Source organism: Polyodon spathula, chromosome 18, assembly GCF_017654505.1.
Source record: "Polyodon spathula isolate WHYD16114869_AA chromosome 18, ASM1765450v1, whole genome shotgun sequence".
Lineage (NCBI taxonomy): Eukaryota > Metazoa > Chordata > Actinopteri > Acipenseriformes > Polyodontidae > Polyodon > Polyodon spathula.
The window spans coordinates 26,032,392-26,058,113 of record NC_054551.1 but is presented as its reverse complement, the minus strand read 5'-3'; the positions used below and the strand labels follow the sequence as shown (position 1 = coordinate 26,058,113).

Sequence of the window (25,722 nt, the reverse complement as noted above, 5' to 3'; positions counted from 1 at the left end):
GCTATGGCCAAAAGTTTTGCATCACCTAGAATTAAATAATTCTAAAAAAAAAAAAAAAAAAAAAAACTAAATAATAAATAAATGAACATAACTTAGATATTTTATTTAACATCATGTAATCAAAGAGACTACAAAATTATATTGCAAAAGTCTACCACAGGCCATAATTGTAGTACAGTATTTTATATTGGATTTCAAAACGTCACAATGTGTCAGTTGTTCGTTAAGTATTAGAAAACTACAAAGCGGTATGCAATTTAATATGTTAACGTAACAATATTCAACAGGTTTCATTCAACTTGAAGAAAAATTTGTTAATTCTACAGTGCCTACATGTTCTCAATCGTTACTGTTACTGCACAGTCATCATTATCCCTGTGGTTTTCATAGTAGCCAACGAACTTAACAGTTGCCAATATACGGTATTATAAAATGGCTTAAATACATTAAACACTGTGATTGGCTGAACAAGATCACATGACCATGCAGCAATTATTGTCTTATGCACAGCTAGTGGCGAATAACCTCTGAAGATCAAAGAGCATTGGGTCAACAGCTTATTATACATAGAGAAACACCATTAGTTTAACTTCATTTTTTGTTAAGGAGAACTTTTGTTGTTCACTTCTAAAATCCAATTTTTAAAATGCGGGCAAAAAAAAGTTAAATAAAAAAAAATTGAGATGTATCTTAAAAGGGTATGCTAACAACAGTTACAAAATAAATTTTTTGCCTACAAAAGTAATAGGAATTTTATCTTTGGTGCACCATTTCTACTGTGGATTATCTTTTGGTTCTACTTGAAACGCTGCTGCTTCCTGATACCTATCACTACATATGTTGCATTTCAAACTTCCTCCAATGATCCAGCTGCAGTCAAACCATGTGATCTACAGCAAAGGTACTCCAATGCAGCACACATATTTAACGTAAAGAAAAAAAAAACACGTTGATCAAAAAGCAACTGAATAAACGAAAAAATACTCAGCACAATGCACATTTTTTAATGAAACTGACTTTAAAGGATTTGTTACCACTCCTTTCAGTCTCCCAAAACACTTTCCTTACTTATTAGAATGACTATTAAATGTTTAAATGAATTGCCTTTTAAATAACATGGAACACCCAGTCGAAGATTTGTTGATTATTAATGCATGGTTACATTTGCTACTTCATGACAAAATAGTAGCTCCCTCACTCAAGGGCCTTATGTCACTAAAACCGCAGCTTTTAAACAAAAGAGTGTAAAACTGCCATCTGTTTAAGCTGCAAATTAACACAGTGGGTTTCTTTCTTCGATAGGTTGTAATTATGTAGTTTCAATGAGGGTGTCCAAGAAACAAAGGGTTCTGGTTGTATTCAAATATAAAACCGTTGTTGTTTTAGCTCTGGACAGACTCGAATACTGAACACTTTTTGTTTAGGATCACGGTTTTCAACCACCTGAGGGAGATAAAGATCAAATAGGGTAATTTGCAATAACTGTGGAGAGGGAGTTTAAGTAATACACAGGCATGACGTTTTGGCAGACATCTTAATAAACTGACTATTGCAGTATTAGCTCAGCAGACCCAATATTAATGAACTTTCTTGTTGGAGCCTGTTGACTTTGTACCTCTTCTGGGACAGCTCTAATGTTTGTGAATCCTTTCCTGAAGATCACAAAGACACGGCGGGCTCCACAGCGCAGGGCAGAGGTGGCGCAGTCGAAAGCGGTGTCGCCAGCACCCAGGACTAGAACTGTGCCGTGCACCACTGGCAGCTTGGAGCGGCAACCACACATCCCTGAATGATAAAGGGGGGGAAATAAAAATCTGTCTAGGGAATCATTTCTGCTCAACAGCTCAAAAGACAGTAGTACTTAAAGCAGTGTAAAATTGCATCCTGGAGTCTGCAGACACAGCATGTCACTATCAAATTATTCTGCTTCATTGAGAGACAGTTTTATTCCATTCCCTCCCCCAATGTCCTCATAGAAGTAATTTCATACCCAGTACCTTCAGCAGAGCAACTCTTACTTTATCATCTATATGGATGACTACAGAGTATATTGAATACAGCTCATTTCAGTATCCGATATCACTTTTCACCAAATCACTTACAATTCCCACAGTAAATGTTCCTAGTGAATCAGAATATTGTTCTCACGTCAAACTCAAATAAGGGATTTCTGTCACGCTATGTATACATTCAAAGCATCAAAATATACATTTTAAGGTCCAGGACAGTTAATACCTAATAGACCCACTGGTTTAATTAATGCTACATGCAGTATTTTAAAACAGCCTTAGTGCTAGCATTTAATTTTTCTTGTGGTCTCTGCAGGTTCTGAATAAAGAATGCTGCAATGTAACTCTACTTTTAATGTGTATGATAACATCTTTAAGAAGCGACACTAGCAAATAGAACCCATTGCAACATCTAGGCCTTGCTAATGACTACATGTACTTCAATATTCAGTCTTTTCCCTGTAGAAAGTACACTGAACAGGGCCTTTGCCTTTCATGTGCCTGTTGGATTGATGAAGGCTTGGTGCACAGGAGAAACGCAAACCAGAAAACGGGTAGAAAACATATATTTTTAAATTTGTATTTGTTTGATTTAAACAGAGCACCATGTCCCTGTAGGATTAATCTTCAAGCAACAGTAATATGCTAAACCTTTTATAAGGTATAACCTTTTCCTTTTAAAATGTTTTTTTTTTTTATAGTTTTCTTGTATCGTACAAGAGTCATAATTGCAATGTAAATTCTCTTATTTCAGTGCTGTCAAGACTGTACCTGCTTTACTGGCCCTGGAAACCAGTGGTAAAAAGTCCTTTGAGGTATAAAATCCTTGTTCTGTAGTCAACCCTTCAAAGATTTTGTGTCTGTTTGGCTCTGGCAAGCCTGTTAAAACATAATGACAGAGGATCTTTTGATTATTATTATGTCATTTGGTTTTTCAGTTCTGATATTTTTATTTAAATATTTATGATAATTGCTACTGCCACAGAGGTTTATAAATGAGGGGTTTTAACTGATTAACCCTTTAAGGACTCGGACCACGTTAATATGATCATACTGAAATGGGTTTCTAGGACTGCAATCCTGTAAACACAGTAAAAAAACAAAACAAAAAAAAAACAACACTTTGTTTTGATGACTTACAGGGTCACTATACTTTGCAGTACAGACTTGAAACATATATCACTGGATAGGTGAGGGACTGATGTTCCCTTCCTGATAAGGACATTTAGTGTATAAAGGGCTGAGAAAGTTTTGGCAGCACAGCCTGCTTCAGGAGAAACTCGTAAGAAAGGTAAGAAAGACATGAAAAAACGCTGTAAATTCAATATATTTGACAGCTATATTAGAAACATTATATATATATATATATATATATATATATATATATATATATATATATATATATATATATATATATATATATATATATAATACACACAACTATTATTTGATTTATAAACATTTCTTTTGCGAAAATACATCAAGAGGAAGGTGTCCATTATTGTTTATGAAGACCCTGAGAATAAACACATATTATGTCACTGCAAATCACTCAGGTGAAACACTGTCTTGTAATTTGCCCAAACATCAATACTTTTCAACAAAACTTTCAGGAGGTATTGCGAGGTGCCTCAGTTCATAGAATAGCACAACTTTATACATGCATCCCTAAGCAGAATACATCATAAAACATACTTTACATTAAAAAAGCAAAATATTTGTATGGTTTCTGAAGTACTTTATAATGTTCCCCAGAGTATTCTGAAGAAAGGACATCATTTCCAAGATGCTATTGTAAAAAGATAGATTTTTATAGGAAGAGTCAAATACAGCTAAAAAAAAAACAAAAACAAAAAAAAACACCTAGTACCGGGGGAGCATCCCACTGAAAAATGCTTGGTTAATGATTCATCGATTAATCACACCTGTCGGCTTTCACCGATTAATCTTGTCTACTCGAGTGCGGTATCAAAAAACAGTACGTGAAAGACCTTGGCATAAGGACAACTGGAAGGCATACCCAATATTCCACATTAACTCAAAATGAATAAATAAAAAAATGCAACTTGCTACATTTGCTTTCCTTTCACGGCAGTGCGCAAAAAAAAAAAACTCAGTAAGTTACCTTTGTTAGTTTGAAACTTTAAAGCTTACGGTATTCTAATAACAGCAATTAAAAACTAAGTTAATAACTGAAATGGCTCACTTTGATGCGAGTCAAGTTTAAAACCCCAAATATAAATACATTTCTGTCATCAACATTTTTATTGACATTATTATTATTATTGTTAGTATTGTATGATAACAATAAACTGAAAAAAGGATGCATTTATTTGAACATAGAAAACAAAAGTTTAGAAAAACCTTAAATGTATGTATACTTGAGCATTAACTATGTGATGATTAAAGGAAAAGAAAAACACACACAAAAGAAAACCTTGTGGTACCTAAATTAACTTCTGGGTTTCTGGTTTAGATAAGTACTATGGAATATCATCTTGAATCTATTACCCATGCAAGGTTTCATCAAATGTATTTCACATACATTTGAAAAAGAAATATAAGCAATGACACTTGGTAAGGAAGCCTGGTGTTAAAATGTTCTACAGGAAAAAAAAAACAACAAGCTGAGACATGAAGATGTGGATAATGATGATGATTTTATTTATTTTTTTATTTTTTTATCAACTTGTTCTTTTCAAACCAAGTCCTGTTCAAGCCAGTTTGCCAAGTTTCAGTTACAACATAACGAGAGCAGAGCTGCAGACAAGCATCAAATGATTACTTTACATGAAGGGCATATTGTCAACTATTAATTGACATTAAAAAGTAATTTTTCAAGCTGGTCGTGGGACAAAAAAAGAAAAAGGCCTTACTAACACTCATCCTGTGCATGAGTTTGCAAAAGATGAAGCCTTTACTTGCTAACAGTATGTAAAACAGGAGAATAAAGCACATCTACAAAGCCAAAGCAACATGAAAACACTTTATCCTGAACATGTATGTGTGTGTGTCCTGATTCAAGTATTTTACCGTGATTTGGTTCACATGGGTGAATTAACAGTCTAATATTTTTCATATTGAGAACATAAAATATTCTAAAAAGTAAATAAATAAAGAAATACATGCTACAGTGTAAACAACTTATATTTATTGTCTTGCTAGCTGGCAAGTTAGTGAAGCGCTATTCCATATAAATCATTAGTTACTAAAATCTTTGCCAGCAAGACCCAGTTTTAACATACATTGATTCTGAGTCTGTGGGTGGCAAATCCATAGTTCAGTAGCAGCTTTAATTTGGGAAATACTATTAAAATCATGAATCCACCTCACACCAGAAACAGACCGCTTTTATTTACTACACTGGGTAGATTGTACAGGGTGATAACTTTAAAACAGTATACTTTTGTATTCATTAGTTTAAAACAAAAAGATACCAGCATGGCTGAAAACAAAGTAAAAAATAAATGAATACAATGCAGTATTCAGTCACTCATCTGTCTGCTGGACACGTCTCAGGCGAAAAACTCATCATTAATGCATTTTGTCCAGCAGGTCTATTGAGTGAGAGTGCCAATTAAAGCTTTTTTTTTCTCCCCATGTCTGTTGTTTGATCTTTGATAAAGCAACCTATCGCATATCCATTCATTGTTTCTAGCTGGTGCGCTTTACCTGCTTGCACAAGGAGCAGCAGCTCTCTCCCAGGTGTTTAGGGACTGTGTCCCTGCTGACCAGTGGCCAGGCACACAGCCAGGGTCCCTTAGAAAGGAAAAAGCTACACCACTCCTCCAAAACCCAGCGTAACCTCCACAATCAATATTATTTGTAACTTGTAAGTGCACAGCTGAGCGGAACACATGCCATGCCCTATCCTCGTTAACCACATTGAGCTCTGATTGTACAACCTAGTCCCTTGTGTGTGCTGTGATCAATTTTAATTTCCTGACCAGAAATAAAATAACGCACCCATCCCCCCTCCGTGCTCTCTCCAACCCCCTTTCCTAAATTCATCTCTGAAGGATGTTATAGATTTATATGTCTGCTGGAGAAATTGAATAAATTCAAACCGAGGCTCAAGGAAAGAATACATCTAAAACTATCATTCCTTCCCATTACAACCACTGTAGTTTGGGCCACTACCATTGACAGCGCTAAATACAAAGGTGGTTGCATTGAATTCTAGAATATAAATTTAATTTGTTAAAATATTTGTAAAAGTAATGGCTATTCACACCCTGTAGCAGTGTTTCTGTTGCAATGGATTTATAAACTCTACATTATAAAAATATAGTAGCTTCCATAACTTTTTTTTATTTTTTATTTTTTTTAAATCAATAGACTTGTACATGTTACATGGAGTCCCTGTAGCGTTTACTCCTAATACAAGGTGAGATTTTTGGTTTACCTACTTCAACTGTTAATGATGAAGGGACATTACCTTTGCATGAGTTGAGCTGAATATTATCATGTGCAGGCGTTTTGTCCTATAGTTCCCAAATATACTGCTTTGCATATTAGTTACATTATGAGTCACCTGCCTATTGCAGCTTACGAGTGCACAGAATACAACTCATTTTGACAAGTATGCTGATAATACAGTGTAGGTACCACTCTAAACATGTCAAAAATTACACAACCATTACAGTCAACATACCCGAGGGGGAAAATAAAGTGCAGTACTATAGGAACTCAATATGGTAAAGTTGATGTCGTGAAATGTTTGTTTGTGAGGTGTTGTGACATACAATCGACATACATACGATTGGCACTATATACACGATAGTATATCACTGTATTCCAGGAATGGTGGCATACATTAGTGACAGATATAGGCTGGAACCCAGCCTTTAAACTGGCTAATGTAACAACCAAGAAAGACACTCGTTATTTGGGGGATTATATATATATATATTATATATATATATATATATATATATATATATATATATATATATATATATATATAAAAAGCAGGTTCTCCCAAGGAAATGGCGGTTATCAATCACAACCTCATTACCAGTGTGTCATCTGGGTTTAAGCTAAATGTATTCTGGCTCTGTGCCATACTAAATGTTCAATGAAACATCCTTAAGGCTGTCTACAAGATCAGCTAAAGTCACACTTGCTATACATCAAAGATGAACATAAGTGTTATCATAGCTTAATAAATAGTGCCATTTGAGCACTGTAATTCCCTCCTCTGGGTTATCTGCCCTGCATTATACTGCCCTGTTTAAAAAGTAAATAATATTGTAATCTAATTATTTTATGGGTGACAGCACATACAGTATAAATATGGCTGGTGTTGGTGACTGCAAGCATTTTATTAAAACTGCCCCTAACAGTTTCTAATAAATCATGCCTTTTGTTTTTACAAGATCCAGACTAGTAAATTGTGTGCTTGTTTTGTAAAATGTATTCAAAATGTGACTTTATATTCAATTTAGTTTTTTGACAGAAAATTTTATTTTATTTATTTATTTTATTTTCCTTGTCCCAATATTATACTATTATTACAATACTATTATTATTATTATTTATTTTTGAGTTCCCAACCCACGACCCCCCGGTCAAGAGTCCAGAGCCCTAACCACTACTCTACACTGCTGCTTATACTTTTTGTACATCCTTCACCTGGCTGAATACTTGGGCTGATCTTGCCTGAGAAATGTACTGCTTGGCATTCAAGTCATGTGACAACGTAACCCTTCAACTCTGCCGATTCCACCTACTCAACATATACAGCCATCTCCCAGGCTTTCCTGGAATGGCAATGTTTGTGGAGAACCACCACTGGCATAGGACAATTCCGGTCAAACACGGGGCACAGAAAATAGAGTGAGCCTGTAATCTCTGATAATTCCCTTTCTATCAGATAGCATTGCCTAATTAAATCATCCAAGAACGTGGTGCATTGGAGTGTGTATTTAAATGTAATTCAATTGCTTAATGTCTAGATTTGGATCATCTAGACTTTTTTTTTTCTTCCCAGTGCAGCTCGTTCCATTCAGTGATTTGGTCAAAATTACATCTTGAGTGTTTTGAATGTAAGACCTGAAGTTGGGTTAAATAGTTCTACACAACCCATCAAGGAATTATTAGGATTATATATAAAGATTAGAAAAGAAATACAAATGAAATGTAGTCATATTTACATAACCCCCTTCAAACATCATAGTAGAATTATACATTTGATCTACTACTACATAATACAAAAGTACCCCTAAAAAATAAATGGAGAACACATCCTAGGGGCGTTCCCCAGTGCTGTTTTCCTGGGGGGGTATAGTTTGATCTGTTAAATGGTACAATGTATAATATTGCTTAAGTGGGAACTGTGGGGACACTACACAACATTTTGGCATTTCTACCTTGATGCTAGACTTAACATTTATTTCATTATTTTTTAAACATTCGGGTTACATTTGAAGACTCATTACACATAGTATTATTTTAAGACCTATTTAAAGATATTGGGACTGTCTTTTATCCTATAATATATATTATATATATATATAGATACATATATCTATAATATATTGATTCATATATATATATATATTAAAGAACGAATTTCATTGTAAAATTAAAAAAAAGCTTATGAATTTTAAATAAATTAAATAAATAAATAAATAAATAATCTGCTTTCTATGATGTCCGCTATGTAGAAGCATGTTCAGGTTTGCAGTGTTTCTACACTAACTTACAGCACATTAACTTTGCCCTCAACTGTCTCAGCTGATAGATGCCAGAATCTCTCGCTGTTGATTTTATAAACCGGAGCAGTCATTTGTATTCAGCGTCATATTGGAAAAACTCATGACAAAGTGTAGTTTAACTAAAACACCCTGCTTCTGACACCTCATTTATAAGTAATTTGCTTTCATTTTTCACATGTTGCATATCATTTATTTTGTTCAGATGCAGATACTTAAAATTGCTGAGATACAGAGCAGGCAATACCTTTGAAATAATAAATCATCCGTTACAGATGTTTTCACTCTCTGCTAGGCTGCTGCTGCTCGTTAATCAAACATTATCAGTATCTATCAGTATGCAATGTGAAGGAACAATGGTACTTCATTTAGTTTTGACTTTCATTCACTACTTCACTAGTCCACGACCCCTTTGAACCTAGTGAAGGTTGAAAGAACGTATGTAAAAATACTACAAGAAAATTTTAAAACATGTAATGGCTTAAACAAAATTAAACACACTTTCATCTATAACCAGGGATTTTCAATGTCATTTACCACTCCCCCCCACCCAAAAAAAAACACCTTCTAGAAAAATTATGTAGATGCATTACAGTACTATTTAAAACAAATGTACATTTCTGCAAACTAATTGATCAATCAATTAACTACTACTTGTCACTCGAATGATTTTATCTTAGTATTAAAAATACTATCCACATTTTGGATCACACCTTTTCTATTGATCCTGAGCTTTGTTTTGATCAAAACGATATTTGTTATTCTTCAACCTTTGGGCCAGAAAAAAAAAAAAAGAAGCTAATATTTACAATTTCATGTGTCATACATGACTGTTCTTAAATTCTAAGCTTTTTTTAATAAAATGTCTCCATTATGCAGACATTTTCTGCACATATTGTTATTCTCCCAGTTCCTCGTTTCAGTGTGCTACTGCAGGTTAGTGTGAACTTCCTTAATGCGTGTTCTAAAACAACCCATAACCCATGTGCTCGGATACAAATCCTTCTAAACAATGTTAAAAGTCTTACAGCCAAACTAAAACTCAACATCAGTGTCTTCATGAAAGTTACACTTGTGTATTCAAAAAAATGAAACTAATATTTGTTCCTCCTTAAAAGGCTGGTTTTTTTTTTGGGGGGGGGGGGGGCAGCGGGGGGTGCTGGTGCTGAACTAAAATACATACTTACAGTATCTCTTTTTACTGTTGAGCAGACTAGCGCGGAGTGCAGCATGGGGAGGTTGTGCTGAAGTAAGATATATACATACTTTTTTTATCAGGTTTTTTTTTACTGTTTCCCCCTGTGTAGAGCAAGCAAGCGATTGATCGAGAGGGCAGAGGAGTGTCAGACGCTGACTAGAGGGGGGCACCAATTGGCTGATGAATAATAAAGCACTTTCATTTCATTCGTCGTGTTATTTCTGTTTTGAATTGTTATTGGCGCAGCTAAGGAAAGTGGGCATTATTTTAACAGTAGGTTGTAATTACAGGTATATTAATTTGAATTATTATTAAATGTAATCCATGTGCGACTTATGCAAAAAAAAAAAAAAAAAAAAAAAAAAAAAAAAACGCTTCATGTGAAGACATTTTTAAATACCTGATAGAAACCTACAGTATATTGCTTATTCACTATGCTAATGGTTGCTTAGGACTTGCACTCACTTGTGTAATACTTTATCTGCGAGCTTAAGAGGGACAAATGTAGAAAGATTCAGATGTAAATTGACATGAGGCTGTTGCAGCTATTAAGATACAAAATGCATTTGCTCGACCCTTTAAATAGATTCCAGTCTTTTGCTAGAGAACCTCTCATTACTAATGTCTCATTACAATAACATTGTATTCTTTACAGGTATCAGTATCTTTTCAATAACATACCGATTGTGGAGGAATATAGCTAGATCTTCACGGATCATCATTTATGAAGTGCTTTAAAAGATTCAAACATGAAGGCTTATGTGTTTACTTGCTAAACCCCAGGCTTTCTTATCAAAAATTTCTGTAAGACACTGCAGTCAAATATAATGTGAAATACGAATAGGTGCAAGGGAAAAGCCTCACCTGCCAAACAGTTTCAACACAAAATCTATACATAAGGTAAAAGGTCATCCATACCTTTAAAAACTGTATAATCATATTCTGAGGTAAAATCATTAAGACATTAGTTGAATTAGTGTACTGAATTAGTTTCTAGTGTACACACACTATGATTTGCTTCTGCTTTTATCTCCATGTATGCCTTGAAATACATTCTCTCCAAACAGATTTCTAGAATCCTAAAGACAGTAACACTACAATCTACAATTTAATTAAAAATGACTACAGTACAATAAATAGCAAAACTTCAAGGTTATTGATGGATACGGACAGTTGGAACCTTGTCACATATTCAAAATCACTCTGCTGTCTCACAGAATTTAAAGTAACGGTAGCCATACCATGTACAGTTACAGATGTACAGTAACTATGAAACTGAGTGACCACTTAGCAGCAAAAAAATCCCAAAAGTAGTAAGTAGGCATGCCGATTTGGATGAAGAACAACTAAAATTAACTGGATGACAGAAAAATAGAAAATACAAAAAAATAAAAATAAAAAGCCACTATCATCATACTCGCTCACCCTGACTTCGTCACTTAACCCTTTGCTGTCCTATGTTGGGCCTTTCCAGTCCGATGTCGGACCCTGTCCGACATCATCAAAAAGACGTAAAGCACAGGTCTCTAGTCATTTTTTCTCTGGAAAAAGCCGAGCAAACCTTTCAATGGCCGAAGATATCCACATATTCGACGTATAACGCCCCACGGTGTCCGTACATTCAACGTATATGAACACCCTATTGGGCCTTATTGCATTTTTATATATATACAGGATAACTTCACTATAACAAACTCTTCTTATAAAGAACACCCGTTTTTAACGATTCCAACAGCAAGAAACATTTTTTTTTTAATACTTCAATCAAAAATCTTCATAAAAACTGCAACCAGCGTGATGAGCAATCTATGTTATTTTTTTCAAGACAAAGGACATGTAATTACAGTATTCAGAATGTAAGTATACATTCTTTCCTTTTCATTTCTTTACTGTTTTCTTTTAAACATACCACTGGGTGGAATTAATATTGGTGTAATCACTATGTGGAAACGGGTTTGTTTTGTTTGCTGTTCGATCAAATGATTGTTCACAGACGGGCGCTCGACTGAGACTTGCTGCCTGCCTGTCTTGTACATGTCCTCTGCGCATTACCATCGTTGGTAGTGTCACATGACTCATATGTTTACTTTCTGTTTTGTGCTTAACAAATTCTGCGCGTCTGTGCCGGAGTTTCAACTCCAACTCCTCGGTCTTGCAATGCTGTTACCCACACGTGACATGAGAACCTTGTCACAATACCGTTTAAATGTTGATCAATGGGAAGGAATCATTATAAAAGTACTATATATTGATGTTCAATTAAAATTTGCCATTTGTCATTATTCTGATACAGAAAAAAGTCAAACCCTATTATAGTGAACACCCTGACATAACAAACATTTCTCCAGGTCGCAGGGGGGTTTGTTACAGTGAAGTTAGCCTGTATATATATATATACACACACACACACACACACACACACTCATGCAAGCTTAATCTACATGAATGTTCAAATTAAGTGGTTCTAATATTCTAGGATAAATCACAAACCTATTCCAATAAAAACTGCTTTATATCCATCTTCTCTTAAAGAATGAAGTGCCATCCCATCACTCCCAAGGCCCTTCTCACATTCCACCTATGAAAAAAGCAGCAAAAAAAGATTTAACTGAATGATAGCATGTACACTGAACAAAAATATAAACGCAACATGTAAATTGTTGGTCTTATGTTTCATGAGCTGAAATAAAAGATCCCAGAAATTTTCCATACGCATAAAAAGCTTGTTTCTCTCAAATGTTGTGCACAAATTTGTTTACATCCCTGTTAGTGAGCATTTCTCCTTTGCCAAGATAATCCATCCACCTGACAGGTGTGGCTTATCAAAAAGCTGATTAAACAGCATGATCATTACACAGGTGCACCTTGTGCTGGGGACAATAAAAGGACACTCTAAAATGTGCAGTTTTGACACACAACACAATGCCACAGATGTCTCAAGTTTTGAGGGAGCGTGCAATTGGCATGCTGACTGCAGGAATGTCCACCAGAGCTGTTGCCAGAGAATTGAATGTTCATTTCTCTACCATCAGCCGCCTCCAAAATCATTTCAGAGAATTTGGCAGTACGTCCAACCGGCCTCACAACCACAGACCACGTGTAACCACACCAGCCCAGGACCTCCACATCCGGCTTCTTCAGCTGATGAAACTGTGGGTTTGCACAACTGAAGAATTTCTACACAAACTGTCAAAAACCGTCTCAGGGAAGCTCATCTGAGTGCTTGTCGTCCTCAGCAGGGTTTTGACCTGACTGCAGTTCGGCGTCATAACTGACTTCAGTGGGCAAATGCTCACCTTCAATGGCCACTGGCACGCTGGAGAAGTGTGCGCTTCACGGATGAATCCCAGTTTCAACTGTACTGGGCAGATGGCAGACAGTGTGTATTGCGTCGTGTGGGCGAGCGGTTTGCTGATGTCAATGTAGTGCCCCCATGGTTATGGTATGGGCAGGCATAAGCTACGGACAACGAACACAATTGAATTTTATCAATGGCAATTTGAATGCACAGAGATATGGTGACGAGATCCTGAGGCCCATTGTCGTGTCATTCATCCTCCGCCATGTTTCAGCATGATAATGCACGGCCCCATGTCACAAGGATCTGTACACAATTCCTGGAAGCTGAAAATGTCCCAGTTCTTCCATGGCCTGCATACTCATCATGCAGGGGCTGTGTCACCCATGTCACCCACTGAGCATGTTTGGGATGCTCTTGATCGATGTGTACAACAGCGTGTTCCATTTCCCGCTAGTATCCAGCAACTTCGCACAGCCAGTGAAGAGGAGTGGGACAACATTCCACAGGCCACAATCAACAGCCTGATTAACTCTATGCGAAGGAGATGTGTCACACTGCATGAGGCAAATGGTGGTCACACCAGATACTGACTGGTTTTCTAATCATTTTAGGGTATCTGTGACCAACAAATGCATATCTGTATTCCCAGTCATGGGAAATCCATAGATTAAGGCCAAATGAATTTATTTCAATTGACTGATTTCCTTATATTAACTGTAACTCAGTCAAATCTTTGTTGCATGTTGCGTTTATATTTTTGTTCAATGTAAAACATAAGCATTGTAAAGAATCCTACTCAATTAAATGTCTAGCATTTTCCTCTTTGTGCTCATAGAAACTTTAGAATCTCAATAGTGACAAAGCTAATTAATTGATGTTTTCATGCCAGCCATCAGTAATTATAATAATTATAATGTGTGAATTTCTCAAGACTGATTGACCTGCATATCACATATTCTTGGCTAAAAATAAATCAGACCCTTACACTGAACTCCCAAAGCAACTTCAGGAATGTGTTTCTTCAAGACAATTAATCACATGCAAGTGTGCCAGATGAGAACTATTGATTGCCTTTTCTCAGACTAGTGGCATTCAGACAACAGGCAGACAAATGCCCAAAGCGAGAGAAAGCATAATTCTTGCCTCAGCCTACAGCCGCTTTTAATTGTTCTTTATTAATGCGGTTGACATTTTGCTGTTAATCTTTAATAAGCCCTCATTCATTCTTGGTTCTCCCATGAAACAGGCAGGTAATGGTTTTCAATACCTTTACGCCCAGGTCCTTCATCAGTTTAATTTCAAAGTCTACCACACTGTAGGGCAATCGGAACTGAGGGATTTCAGATGTGCTACAAAATAAGAACAAGCACTAGTTGAAATTTTATTAAACAGTCCATTATAATCATAAAGAAAGCCCTATAAACAATATTGCTTTACCACCAAAAATGACTTGATATTCCTGGCAGTGCTGTACACAAAACTGCCAACTTCCACTGCCCTTCCTCCACTACATGTTAAACATGTTGGTCCTGTCACATTTTGATTAATGCAACACTATTCTAGGGATATTTTGACCTTCTGGAACTATTCATACTTATTGATCTGCAAAAAGGACTTGCAAACTGCCCTTCAGTAGCACAAGTTAGACTATATGGGGACCTGTAATGGTCGCTGGACATGTCAAATATTGGCAAGCATAAAGATAGCCATACACTTAATAAACTGAAGGGTGTGATCACTAATAATGTTCATCTCATCACCTTGTGCAATACTTGACATGACATCTTGCACACGGAACACATAGGTCACAAAGAACTATAACTCATGGAATAGATTTTGCAATAAATTATACCATCCAATGAATACATTTTACCTGTACACATTACATGACATTGACCATAATGTACTTGCTCAAAATATTGTATTACAAATTATAGAAATGCTAAAATACACACACATGCTGTAAAATACACACACGTTTAAACAGAAGTCATTTCAAACCATTCAGAATTAAAGAATAGCATACTGTATGGGCATGTAAAATACACTAAATTATTCCCTTATATTTAAGGTATGTCAGCCAAGTGACCTACCTCAGCCCTCCCACAAATTTCTGCTTCTCAAATATAGTGATGTTGTCATAGCCCAGACGCGCCAAAAAGGAAGCACAGCTGACACTGGCAGGACCGCAGCCAATCAGGGCAATCTTTGAGTGAAAGCTTTCAGGCATTTCCTCTGGAGGAGGAAGTTGGGGATTCCTCATCTGAGGAATCTGCATTGCACTGAACACCTAGAAAAGTGAACAAAGAAATTGAATCAAATCTGTTGTACCGTAACAACTACTAGACTGTACCTAATTGACTTGGAGGCTTTGGTTGATTATTCTGATGCAAATACATTTTGCTTGAACAACTAGCTTTCTGTTAGGAAAATTAGACTTTCCAGCTTTGGAGCTCAACTGGCATGTAAAGCCTTTAAACATGTAGTCTTTGACGCTGCATTGCAGACCAATCTCAAGATTATAGTTGTTATGCACAGTGAGAGGTGACCTACTGTTTAAAGTAAATAACCCTCGTTAAGGGGTCTTATTCTGTGCAATTTGAAACAGAGAATCCATTGTAGAGGCTCGTAAATTATATAGCATGGACCATAAAAACTATACATTATACAGGAACAAAAGCAATTACTGTGGCAAAAATGACTGACAAAAGTATAACGTACATACAAATGCACATACTGGAACAAAACAATTATAATGTATATTTCAATTATATAATACAGAATCACATTTTAAGTCAAAAATTGAAATAGACAAATTAGTATTGCATTGTAAACAGATATAGTAAGAATTTAATTATTTTTTATGCATGACAACCTTACATTACAGGTAGCTTTAATAAGGCTATTCACGGATTTCATGGGTTAAGAAGCTCTGTGAATATACAAAGGCCAAACCCAAAACATATAATAAGTCAGGAAGGCAATGGTTGTCAACATGGAGACCAGTGTCTTGTCATTGTGCCTCCTGCACGCATGCCCCCCTTGGGAGGAAAATAAGTTTAAATTGTGAAATAAAACATAAAAAAAGGTTTTCCTACAGGTCTTGGAAGAAGCAGTTTGAGATCGTGTTGTTTCCTGAAAAAAGAAAGCAAAGAACCTAAAGTCTCTTTTTCACTCCTAATGTATTCCACTGTAACCAAAAATAGAGAGAAGGTCAAAAGGCAGAGGTCTCTGATATTTGGATTTAATTAACATTTTGTAAGGGAGGAAATCACAACGAAGTAGAGACAAGACCTGATTAGTACAAAAAAAAAAACAGTGCCATGATAGGGAAAATCATTATTCAGACTCTCATTACAAAAAGAAACTAAGCAGTAGATGATCAAACAAATACAGCATGTACAGTTCAAAAACAAGTAGCTCAGTACAAACCTGTCATTACTGATAACACAATTGTCATGTGAGATACAAATTACAACTGTGAAAGACTTTAATGCAGTACTGTTATTAAATCATTTTGTATAGTTATCACACATCTTGTTTAAAATAGTGCCTATCACTCCCTCTCAGCAATGAAAACAGATTTTTTAGTTTATGTTTTTTGGTTGTTTTTTTTTTTTTTTTACTGAAAGGAAATCATGCCATAAGAACAATTTATAATGAGAGAAATGATTGTGGATCTCAAATATGATGGTGCTTAGAATACAGAAACCAACACCCCTAACCATGTGCAGTATTTTTGTTATTCAAAGTCTGTTTGACTTTGTTATTTTAATGTACTAATTGGAGGTAGATTTTAATATCACAACCGTTTGAAGTAAACAGATAAAACCCTAACAGGGGAATTGAATATTAAACACTTAGCACACAGGAATGTCTTGAGATCTATACATGTCAAGCTTATGTTTCTCAAACCCAAACTCTGAAAGTGGTCAGTACTGACCATAAGTTGCAAATGATCACAATAAATAGTATTAGTTTTCAACCCCATCACTTTAAACACTGTATCAGTTAAAATGAGTCTCGATTTGAATGAGTTCAATAAGATGCAAAACAAAAACAGTTTGCAGAGAAATAAGTTTTTTATCTTTTGTATCTTGTATATCTTATACAAGCAATGTCTTTATGTAACTGTGTAGCAGGTGTTGCTAATCATGTACATACCTCTGTAGCAAATTGCTGCAGTCCACCAATGTTAATTGGTCCCTCCTCCGACGCATATAAATTGCAGCCACCCACACAGAGGTCTGAGGTTGGACACACCATTCCGCAAGTCAGTCCAAGGGGGTTGTCAGACAGAATGATTCTGGCAGCTCCATAGTAGTTCTACAATAAAGCAAATCAAGGAACGTGAACATCTAAAATGTGTCTGGGGTCCAATCTATAGATAATCCATAAGCTTCATATGATGCATATAGTAAGATCTTCCATTAAGCATTTTATAATAAACAAATAAAGTGGTTCTCAATAAATCAATCTCATTGTGCAGCAAAAACAGCTAACTATGTAAAACAGAATAAAACAAGTTTAAAAATGATCTTGTAAAAGTACAAACAAATCAGAAAGACAATATGTACTGTGTTCCAGCTGTCTCAAACAGACATTATACAGTTCATCCTGCAGATCATTGCTCCTCCACATTAATTATACAGCAAAACTAGACTAGCAGAATTCAATATGTAAATCACATAAGAAAAAAGACTGTCATCCAGCCAACAAGCCACATGTAAGATAGTTACTGTGTATATATATATATATATATATATATATATATATATATATATATATATATATATATATATATATATATAATAATATATAAAGATATCAAATTGTACTCCTTAATATCAGCGAATTAAGATGATGATGCAAAATTCTACTAACGTAGCATTTCGACAACACGGCAGCAACGATTTCTGCAGCAGGTGGTTCTTGTTAAATAATAAAATATATTTAAGTAGTATATTTAAGTTTTTTTTTTTTAAATTTATTTTTTATTAACATTTCTGCAAACTTGCTTGTGGCTAAGACTGTTCGAGTAAATGAATGGTCTTTCTAATAAAATAAAAGCTAAACAAATTCTCCAGGGAATAATATAAAATCATCTTCATTTATTTAGTTGCATTTGCTGTGTATTGTAGTAATAAATCTGTATGGGTGCACAGTGTGCTGGTCAGATCAGACTCGGTTGGGTAAAGGGGTTCTCTAAACCATAATATCTCTGCAGTGTATTATCCTAAAACTATCAGTAAAGTTCCTAAAAATTAAAAACTTAAAAAATGTCTTTCAGAAAAGGCCTTCATCATCTGTAAACTGTTTAAAGGGTTTACTGAAAACTCTTTTCTTTTTTTACTTTTTTTTTTATAGTTTGGAGTGTAATTTTGAAACACTGAGACTAACTGTCAAACAACCTTTGTATTCAATTATAAATCATTTAATCTCCTTAAACAGATTCAAACCCTAATTTACCAGCATAAGTTGATGCAAGATAGACACTATTTTGCAATGTATTATGAACATGAAAAATGCTGTACTCCAAAGCAGGTCAGTGAAACAACAGCTTTCTATTGTCAGGATCCCACCCAATGAGTGCTTTCGTATCACACATGAAGTACAGTATCTGATAACATTCTATATAGTTTACTATAGTGTTTTATCTAGGATAATAAAACAAGAGAGTGGTGGTAAACTGTATAAGGGACACCATTCCAACTTATAATTGCATGACACCTTATACAGGAACACATTTACCTACCAGTACTTGGCATGTACAGCAGACCAGAAACATAAACCCTTCTAGTAACCAAGTAATGGAAAGAGAATACCTGGTACCCAGTATGAATCAATGTCGGTAATATAATGGATGTTACCTTATTTGCAATGCTTGTGATGAATGCCTTAATGTCCAAATTAGTCGGACAGCTTTTCTGACACGGAGCATCTGCACACTTTAGGCACCTAAAAGGAAAATGATTTGTGAGCACATATTTACACACCCACACTTTGAGCTTAGTGTACTTTCTGTAGGATTTGTGGCAGTATACACCACCTTCACAATCCCTATGGCGCTCTTTTTGTCCAATATTCTGGGAATGTTGCAAAAGCAGATTACTTTATTGGATCGCATACAATTCTACAAATGCTGTATTAATTAATTAAGGAAGAATATAACTAGATATAAAGGTGGGAAAGTCATGTTGTAAAAAACAAAATTATCTGTTGAAGATACTAAAATCCTTTACCCTTAGTCTGACCTGCAAAACTCCAGTTGGAACTGCAGGTGCCAGTTGACTTTTTTTTTTTTTACCCAGAAGCAGTCTCTAATGTCTCTGCATCGGAGAAGAGTAAAAACATTATGAATGATGATGACTAGATAATATCTAGAAGCTACCATATTGGCACACAATGACATCCCCATTCTAAATAATAACTATGATAATACAGCCCAACCTAATTAAATATTCATATAAACCCAAAACGGATGTGTAATATTTTGTTGCTCCCTTGTACGTCTTATGACAAGCAGACAAGAGGCGAGCTTGTTATAAGCCTTCACAAATTAATTCACCTTTATTATTGAACTGGTTCACAAATAAACAGCTGTTGAAATGTCAGATGCTAATGAGGCAGGGTGATGCAATAGTAAATTGTAGCAATCTTTTTAGTGCTGCAAGTAGCCTCGCTACAGACAGGCTCCTATAATAATCCCATCTTGCAATTCTCTAAGCACTCTGCAGACTAAAGTGCACCAGGCTGCCATTAATCCCACTTATCACCCTGACAGCTGGGTAATTACACTACTGCTGTAGCCAGGTAGTCCTACTAAAATATCAAGCGCTGTGCAGGAATGCACACCACCAAGATGTTTTATTAAAACCTGGGTGGTTGATCATCAAGTGACATTAGTGTTGACCTATGTTTTTTTATTTGACAATAAATTATATTTTGACCATGCTATAATATATATTACAGAGTGCACTTACCAAATAAGAGAAGTGCTACATTAGAAAGAACAAAGCATATGTCAAAAATACAATGTTTAGAAAATATAAGCCCATGTTATTACCTCAGTTGGTTGGGTGATTAATACTATGAGAAAAATCCAAGTACTTAAGACAGACACAGGCAACCAGTTATTCCAAAAAAGTGTAAAGTATGCATTTGATTTGCAACCTGAAGTTTGAGCAGCCTGCTGGTGGCTAAAGAATGATTTCCAATCCAACGAAAAGGGTTATGTAGAGTGAGGCTCCAGGCCAACTTTTTGCCTGTGGAGCCAATGGGTCATAGGCCAACAAAATTGGTGGGTACCACTTTAGGAGCACGAAAGTGATACTAAAAACAGTAACTTTTTTTTATTATTTTTATTTAGAGTGACCAATTATTATTTTCTCCTCAATTTGAAAGTCCAATTATGTCTTTTTTTTTCCTCAGCGCAGCGGATCCCCACACAGCACAGACGTTCTGAGGGTGTGCGAGCATCCTCTGATCTCACAAGTCTAAAGACAGAATCGCTTTTACGCCAAGCAATTGACAGCAGAGATGGGCGGGCTACTGATCCCGGAAAACAAAGATCAGCCCTGCTTTTATCCACTCTGAATGTGCTCAGTGTCTGGCCAGTAGGGGGGGTACACCATTGTGCATCCCTTTACCAAGGAGCGTCAGAGCAAATGTGACGCCCCCTTTGGAGTCCCCAGCAAAGTGCGGCCTTTTTGTACAGCCTGTACACAAACCAGCGCTGCCCAAGCTGTTGGACTTTAAATGGATATGGCACTTGGGACCCCCCCCTAACTTAACGTTTGTTGCCTCATTCTGTTGAATGATTAAATCTATGCAGCTGATGACTCAATTCATTTTATTTTATATATTTTGTAAGCACATTGTCATATATTTTTTATATTTCCAAATCATTCTTTCAGAAGACGACGACTGTGGTTCTAAAAAATGTCACAACCCTGCTAGAATTATTATTCATATCAAATAGAACATAGAAACAAATCAATGTAAAACAAATATTTATATAATTACTTTTGTATAAAAATTTGCAAAACAGATTCCAACTGTTGAAAAGGGTGTACACAGAAGTTACATATTGAAATGAATTACCACAAAAGCTCTTCATGATGGCTGTTGCTTTTTCTTGCAAATTTCCAGTTTTGGTTCATTTTTGTAAAGTGGGCTATTATATTATGGGGGCCTCTGGTGGTTGCACAAGTAATTGCAATAATTTCTCACAAATTCAATTAACCTTATTCAGAAACATCTACCAGATATAAATGAACTCCTGTCCAATATGAATCATTATCATGGTTTTGGTTCATGGTCAATTGTGCTTTGAGAAAGATGAAGACAGAGGCTATTGCAGTGTTTGCTCCAGGACCTACAGACTGAGGGTCAATGTGGCCCCCCTCTCAATTTTAGGGGGACATTTTCTTCAGTGAGGGGCTTATTATGTTTGATTCAGAACCAGCCACCATTTCTTATTTTTGTTTGTCTTAAATATGCCAACAGAGTTTATTGAACTTTTGTTTCTGAAGAACAAAAATTAAAACTGTAAAGCTGTAGATACAACCAAAATCTCTCTACAATACTCGCTTTTGGGGAAAATATTGGGAAATGTGTCACAGTGATGCTGTTGTATCACTGAGTAGAGGATAGTCATTGTACCAAATAACATTAGAACAGGGGTTTTCAATCTTTTTAAGCTGTCCCTTTCCCAAAAATGTAGTCAACCGCATACCCCCATCTGATAGTCGTAATAAAATGAAAGCAGAAAAAAAAGAAAGTTTGTACAAAAACATAATACAACAAAAAACACACAAGCCTTGGAGTGTGTCATGGATACAATTAACAGTTACAGTACTATAACAGAATGCACACACATATACACACACACACATATATTCTGTTATAATACTATTATTTTACTTCTGCATAAAAATAGTCCCTCAAAACAGGTTTCTAGTTGTTGGAAACATCAACATTATTTTATTGTAATTACTAATTCATTAAAATCAAAAAAGCCTCTGTTCTAGCCTCAGAAATGACACAGGACTATTCCTTGAAAGCAAATGGCAATCATGTATTTTGTTGACAATAAAATTACAGAAAAGGCGGCAAAGAAAAGTTCGTTATCCACCCATCTCTACAGCTGGCGTCATTCCGAAAACATATTGGCATTTTTTAATTCTTGGTGACTAAAATGTACAGTATTGATGCAATTTAAAAAATAATAATAAATGCTTACCTAGTATCAGTGTGATGGATGTCCATGCTTGTTACCACACAAATTGCTGATGATGGCAGGGAAATTTAAGAGAGCTTCAGTCGCAAGACATTTTTGGCGTTTTTAGTCTCTGACAGTATTCCGTCTTGATCGCCCTTTGCTATCACTGTATTAGTATTGATCCAACACTCCACATTTATTCATTGGATTGAAAAGCTAAAAACTCTTACTCTCACACCAGACATAACAGCTTGTCAAATTAGACCGCATGGCCATACATTCTGTATTTTGAAATGAACCAATAGTACTTAAGTTACAATAAATTTTAATCGGGTCATTGAAAAAAAAAAAATCGATTTGCAGGCTTGAATGCACAGAGGAAATAAAATGGGTTTAAGACTTTAAGAATTTTTTATTTTATGTATTTTTTTTTCATATTTTTTATAAATATGGAAAATTTTATCCCAAAGACAGACTGCAGTAACCACCCAACTGTTTATATGACATTTAAACAACAGGGCTTATTTAAAACTGACATATTTTAATATGTAAATTAGTCATGTGGGCACTGAACACTCCGTCATAGCACATCAGTCTGGTGTTAGTGATTGAACATTGATTACATGACAAAAGGTTGCAATAGATTGGCAAGTGGTACTAAATAAGATGCGTTGTCCACCATTTTTCTTGAATTCCCCCAGGGGTATGCGTATCCCAGTTTGAAAACCGCTGCATTAGAAGAAACCACATTACCAACAGATACAGTTTAATAGTAGTAGTATTTAAATGCCACAGTCCTGATTGGTAAATTCTTACCTTTCAGCTGCCCCTTTATTTTCACAATTTCCATATCAAAAATGGCATTTTTTTTTTGGACATTTTTCTTTCTTCACCCCCAAGTAAATATTCTGGACTGTTTTCAACACAATTTTTGCTTTATTTTTGCAAGATGTTGTTGATAGGATAAACGCGTAAATCTGCTTCAGGTACTGTATTTAATTTTTTTCCAGGTTAAACAATGGCCCGTGTTACACAGAACACTAAAAATAAAAAGTAAAATATACAATATGTATTTCGTTGGTTTTGTGGATTTTCTATATTTTGACATATTTTAATGCTGCATATAATTTGGTTTTGAAAACGTTACTTATACCAAAACTGTGACTGCACGTGAACTGTATTACACAATAATTTCCTTTAATCCGATTCCAGTGGTGTTTTCTCAATGCAAGATGTATTGTAGGCATATATACAGGGCTGTATAAAATTACATACACTGTGTGTGTGTGTGTGTGTGTATATATATATATATATATATATATATATATATATATATATATATATATATATATATATATAATGTTATTTTTTTTGTCATGTCATTATAGGCCTATTGGCGAAATGGCCTTTAGCTTTTTTTATTATAGAAAACACAAATTTCACATAGTTTACAATTTTACCATATGCTACTTTTTTAAAAAAAAAATTTTTTAATCAATGCACTTTGTCTATAAACTGTATTGTAGTACGCAGAAGTACACATTTCTCCCATTCACTTGCTAGGTCACTCCATATCTCCAAAAATCAGATATTTTGTCTCGCAAATAGATGAATTTCAAAGTCTTTTTAAGCACAAATATAATATCAAAAGTCACTGCCGAAGATGATTACTTATTCTTCCAAAAGGAATGATCAGGTGTAACAGGGATACAAGGTTATATTTGCGCCGGGCCAACAAGCCTGATATCGTCGTCCAGGCTTTACTGTGAAACTGACTGTAACCAGGGAGGGTGTGTGCGCATTCTACTGGACTGGAGAATAATGGCACGGGAGTTTAATTATGAAAACACAAGTGTAAACAAACAAGTATACAAAGATTAGCCTGTCGTCAGACATGTCATGTTAGTACAAAATGCATTAATTTACTGCGTATTGGTATTGCGTCTGGTCTGGGATGGGGGGCACACGGGCGTGTTAAGAGAAATGCAGCGGACATTTTTTATTTCAGGGGGGCACTGGCACAATGGCGCGGCCTAGCGCGAACACTGCTATCGTGAGCTACTTGCGATTCACGGACATACTTCAAAACGCAATAGGAACCAAATTCATATCTAACTATTTAATTCTGTTCCTATGGTGAGAATGTTGAAAACAACTGATTCAGCTTGGTACTGTGACCCTGACCTGGAGGTCAAAAGTTTCACATAATCCTTGACAGTCTACCTGTGTGACAAAGCACTCCCTAACTTACTTGGTTTGGGTTATAGTGCTAAAGAAAAGGAAAACATCATTTTAGTATTCTGCGCCTCGCTTTGCGGACTATAGATAAATAGAGAGATCTCTATGCAAATACAATAACACAACATTTTGTTACACTCTTCAACGTGCCTATGAAGGACAATCTAGTAATTGTTTTAATGTCTAAACATAATCACTGTTCTGAATTCGGGATGCCAAAAGGTAAATAATAAAAAAGAACAAATAATCTCTTTACAAATCTTCCAACTGCAAATACTGTAGATGCCCTAGTCAACAGAACCAATTTTAGCCTTTCTAATGGTAAAAATTTCATTGTCTTCAGAATGCTTTTTTTCTCAAGGTAACATTATAGAGAGAATAGATGATACAGCCTCATTTTAGGCCTCCATTTATCTCAGACCAGCAGCGCAAGGGCTTAGCAAATATCAACAGAAAAAATGCAGACACAAAAGCAATCTTATTTGTTCAAGAACTGCTCTAGGTCACAGCAATTCATGCTGACGTGCAGAGCACTGCTTACAAAATAACTTTGCTATTTGCTGCAAATTCTATTCAACACCTTTTTTTCCCAAATGAATCAATGTTAATCAAACCCCCGGGAACGGCACACAATAAAAGTATTTAGAATTCACTGTATGGAGATAGCTAATCTAATAATTAATTGTTTCTATTATTACTGCTACACCAATTTTGCTAGCAATAAAGATGTCTAATTCAATATAAATACAGCCCTTTGTATTTACAATTAAGATTCAAGTTTTGCCTTTACTATACTATTGCATTGTTCAATAGACAGTGCCCTACTATTGTGATGTATATCCTCAATACCTTTTATTAGGACCACCAAAGGTTACTAATTATCTAAAACACTGAGTAAAGTTAGTTTTTCAGAAGGTTTCAGTTTCTATTTTAGCCTTCAAAAATAACTTCCAAATAAATACTAAATGTTTTGCAGGACTTTATGCCCTTGTTTAAACATATGTAAACAATAAACAGCAAGATAGGGGTACACAAAG

The 25,722-nt window shown here is 35.4% G+C and overlaps 1 protein-coding gene across 2 annotated transcripts in view; it reads right to left on the bottom strand.

Annotated features, from left to right (window-relative positions):
* Nucleotides 1-25,722, bottom strand: part of LOC121330800 (dihydropyrimidine dehydrogenase [NADP(+)]-like) — a 170,987-nt gene that overhangs the window by 98,992 nt on the left and 46,273 nt on the right. For both annotated transcript variants that reach the window (XM_041277595.1, XM_041277594.1), the window contains exons 4-10: nucleotides 19,095-19,182; nucleotides 17,389-17,550; nucleotides 15,318-15,514; nucleotides 14,492-14,573; nucleotides 12,414-12,501; nucleotides 2,781-2,888; nucleotides 1,616-1,785 (exon numbers count right to left, since the gene is read on the bottom strand). In XM_041277595.1, coding sequence (XP_041133529.1) covers nucleotides 1,616-1,785; nucleotides 2,781-2,888; nucleotides 12,414-12,501; nucleotides 14,492-14,573; nucleotides 15,318-15,514; nucleotides 17,389-17,550; nucleotides 19,095-19,182 — 895 coding nt within the window. The remainder of the gene's footprint in view (nucleotides 1-1,615; nucleotides 1,786-2,780; nucleotides 2,889-12,413; nucleotides 12,502-14,491; nucleotides 14,574-15,317; nucleotides 15,515-17,388; nucleotides 17,551-19,094; nucleotides 19,183-25,722) is intronic.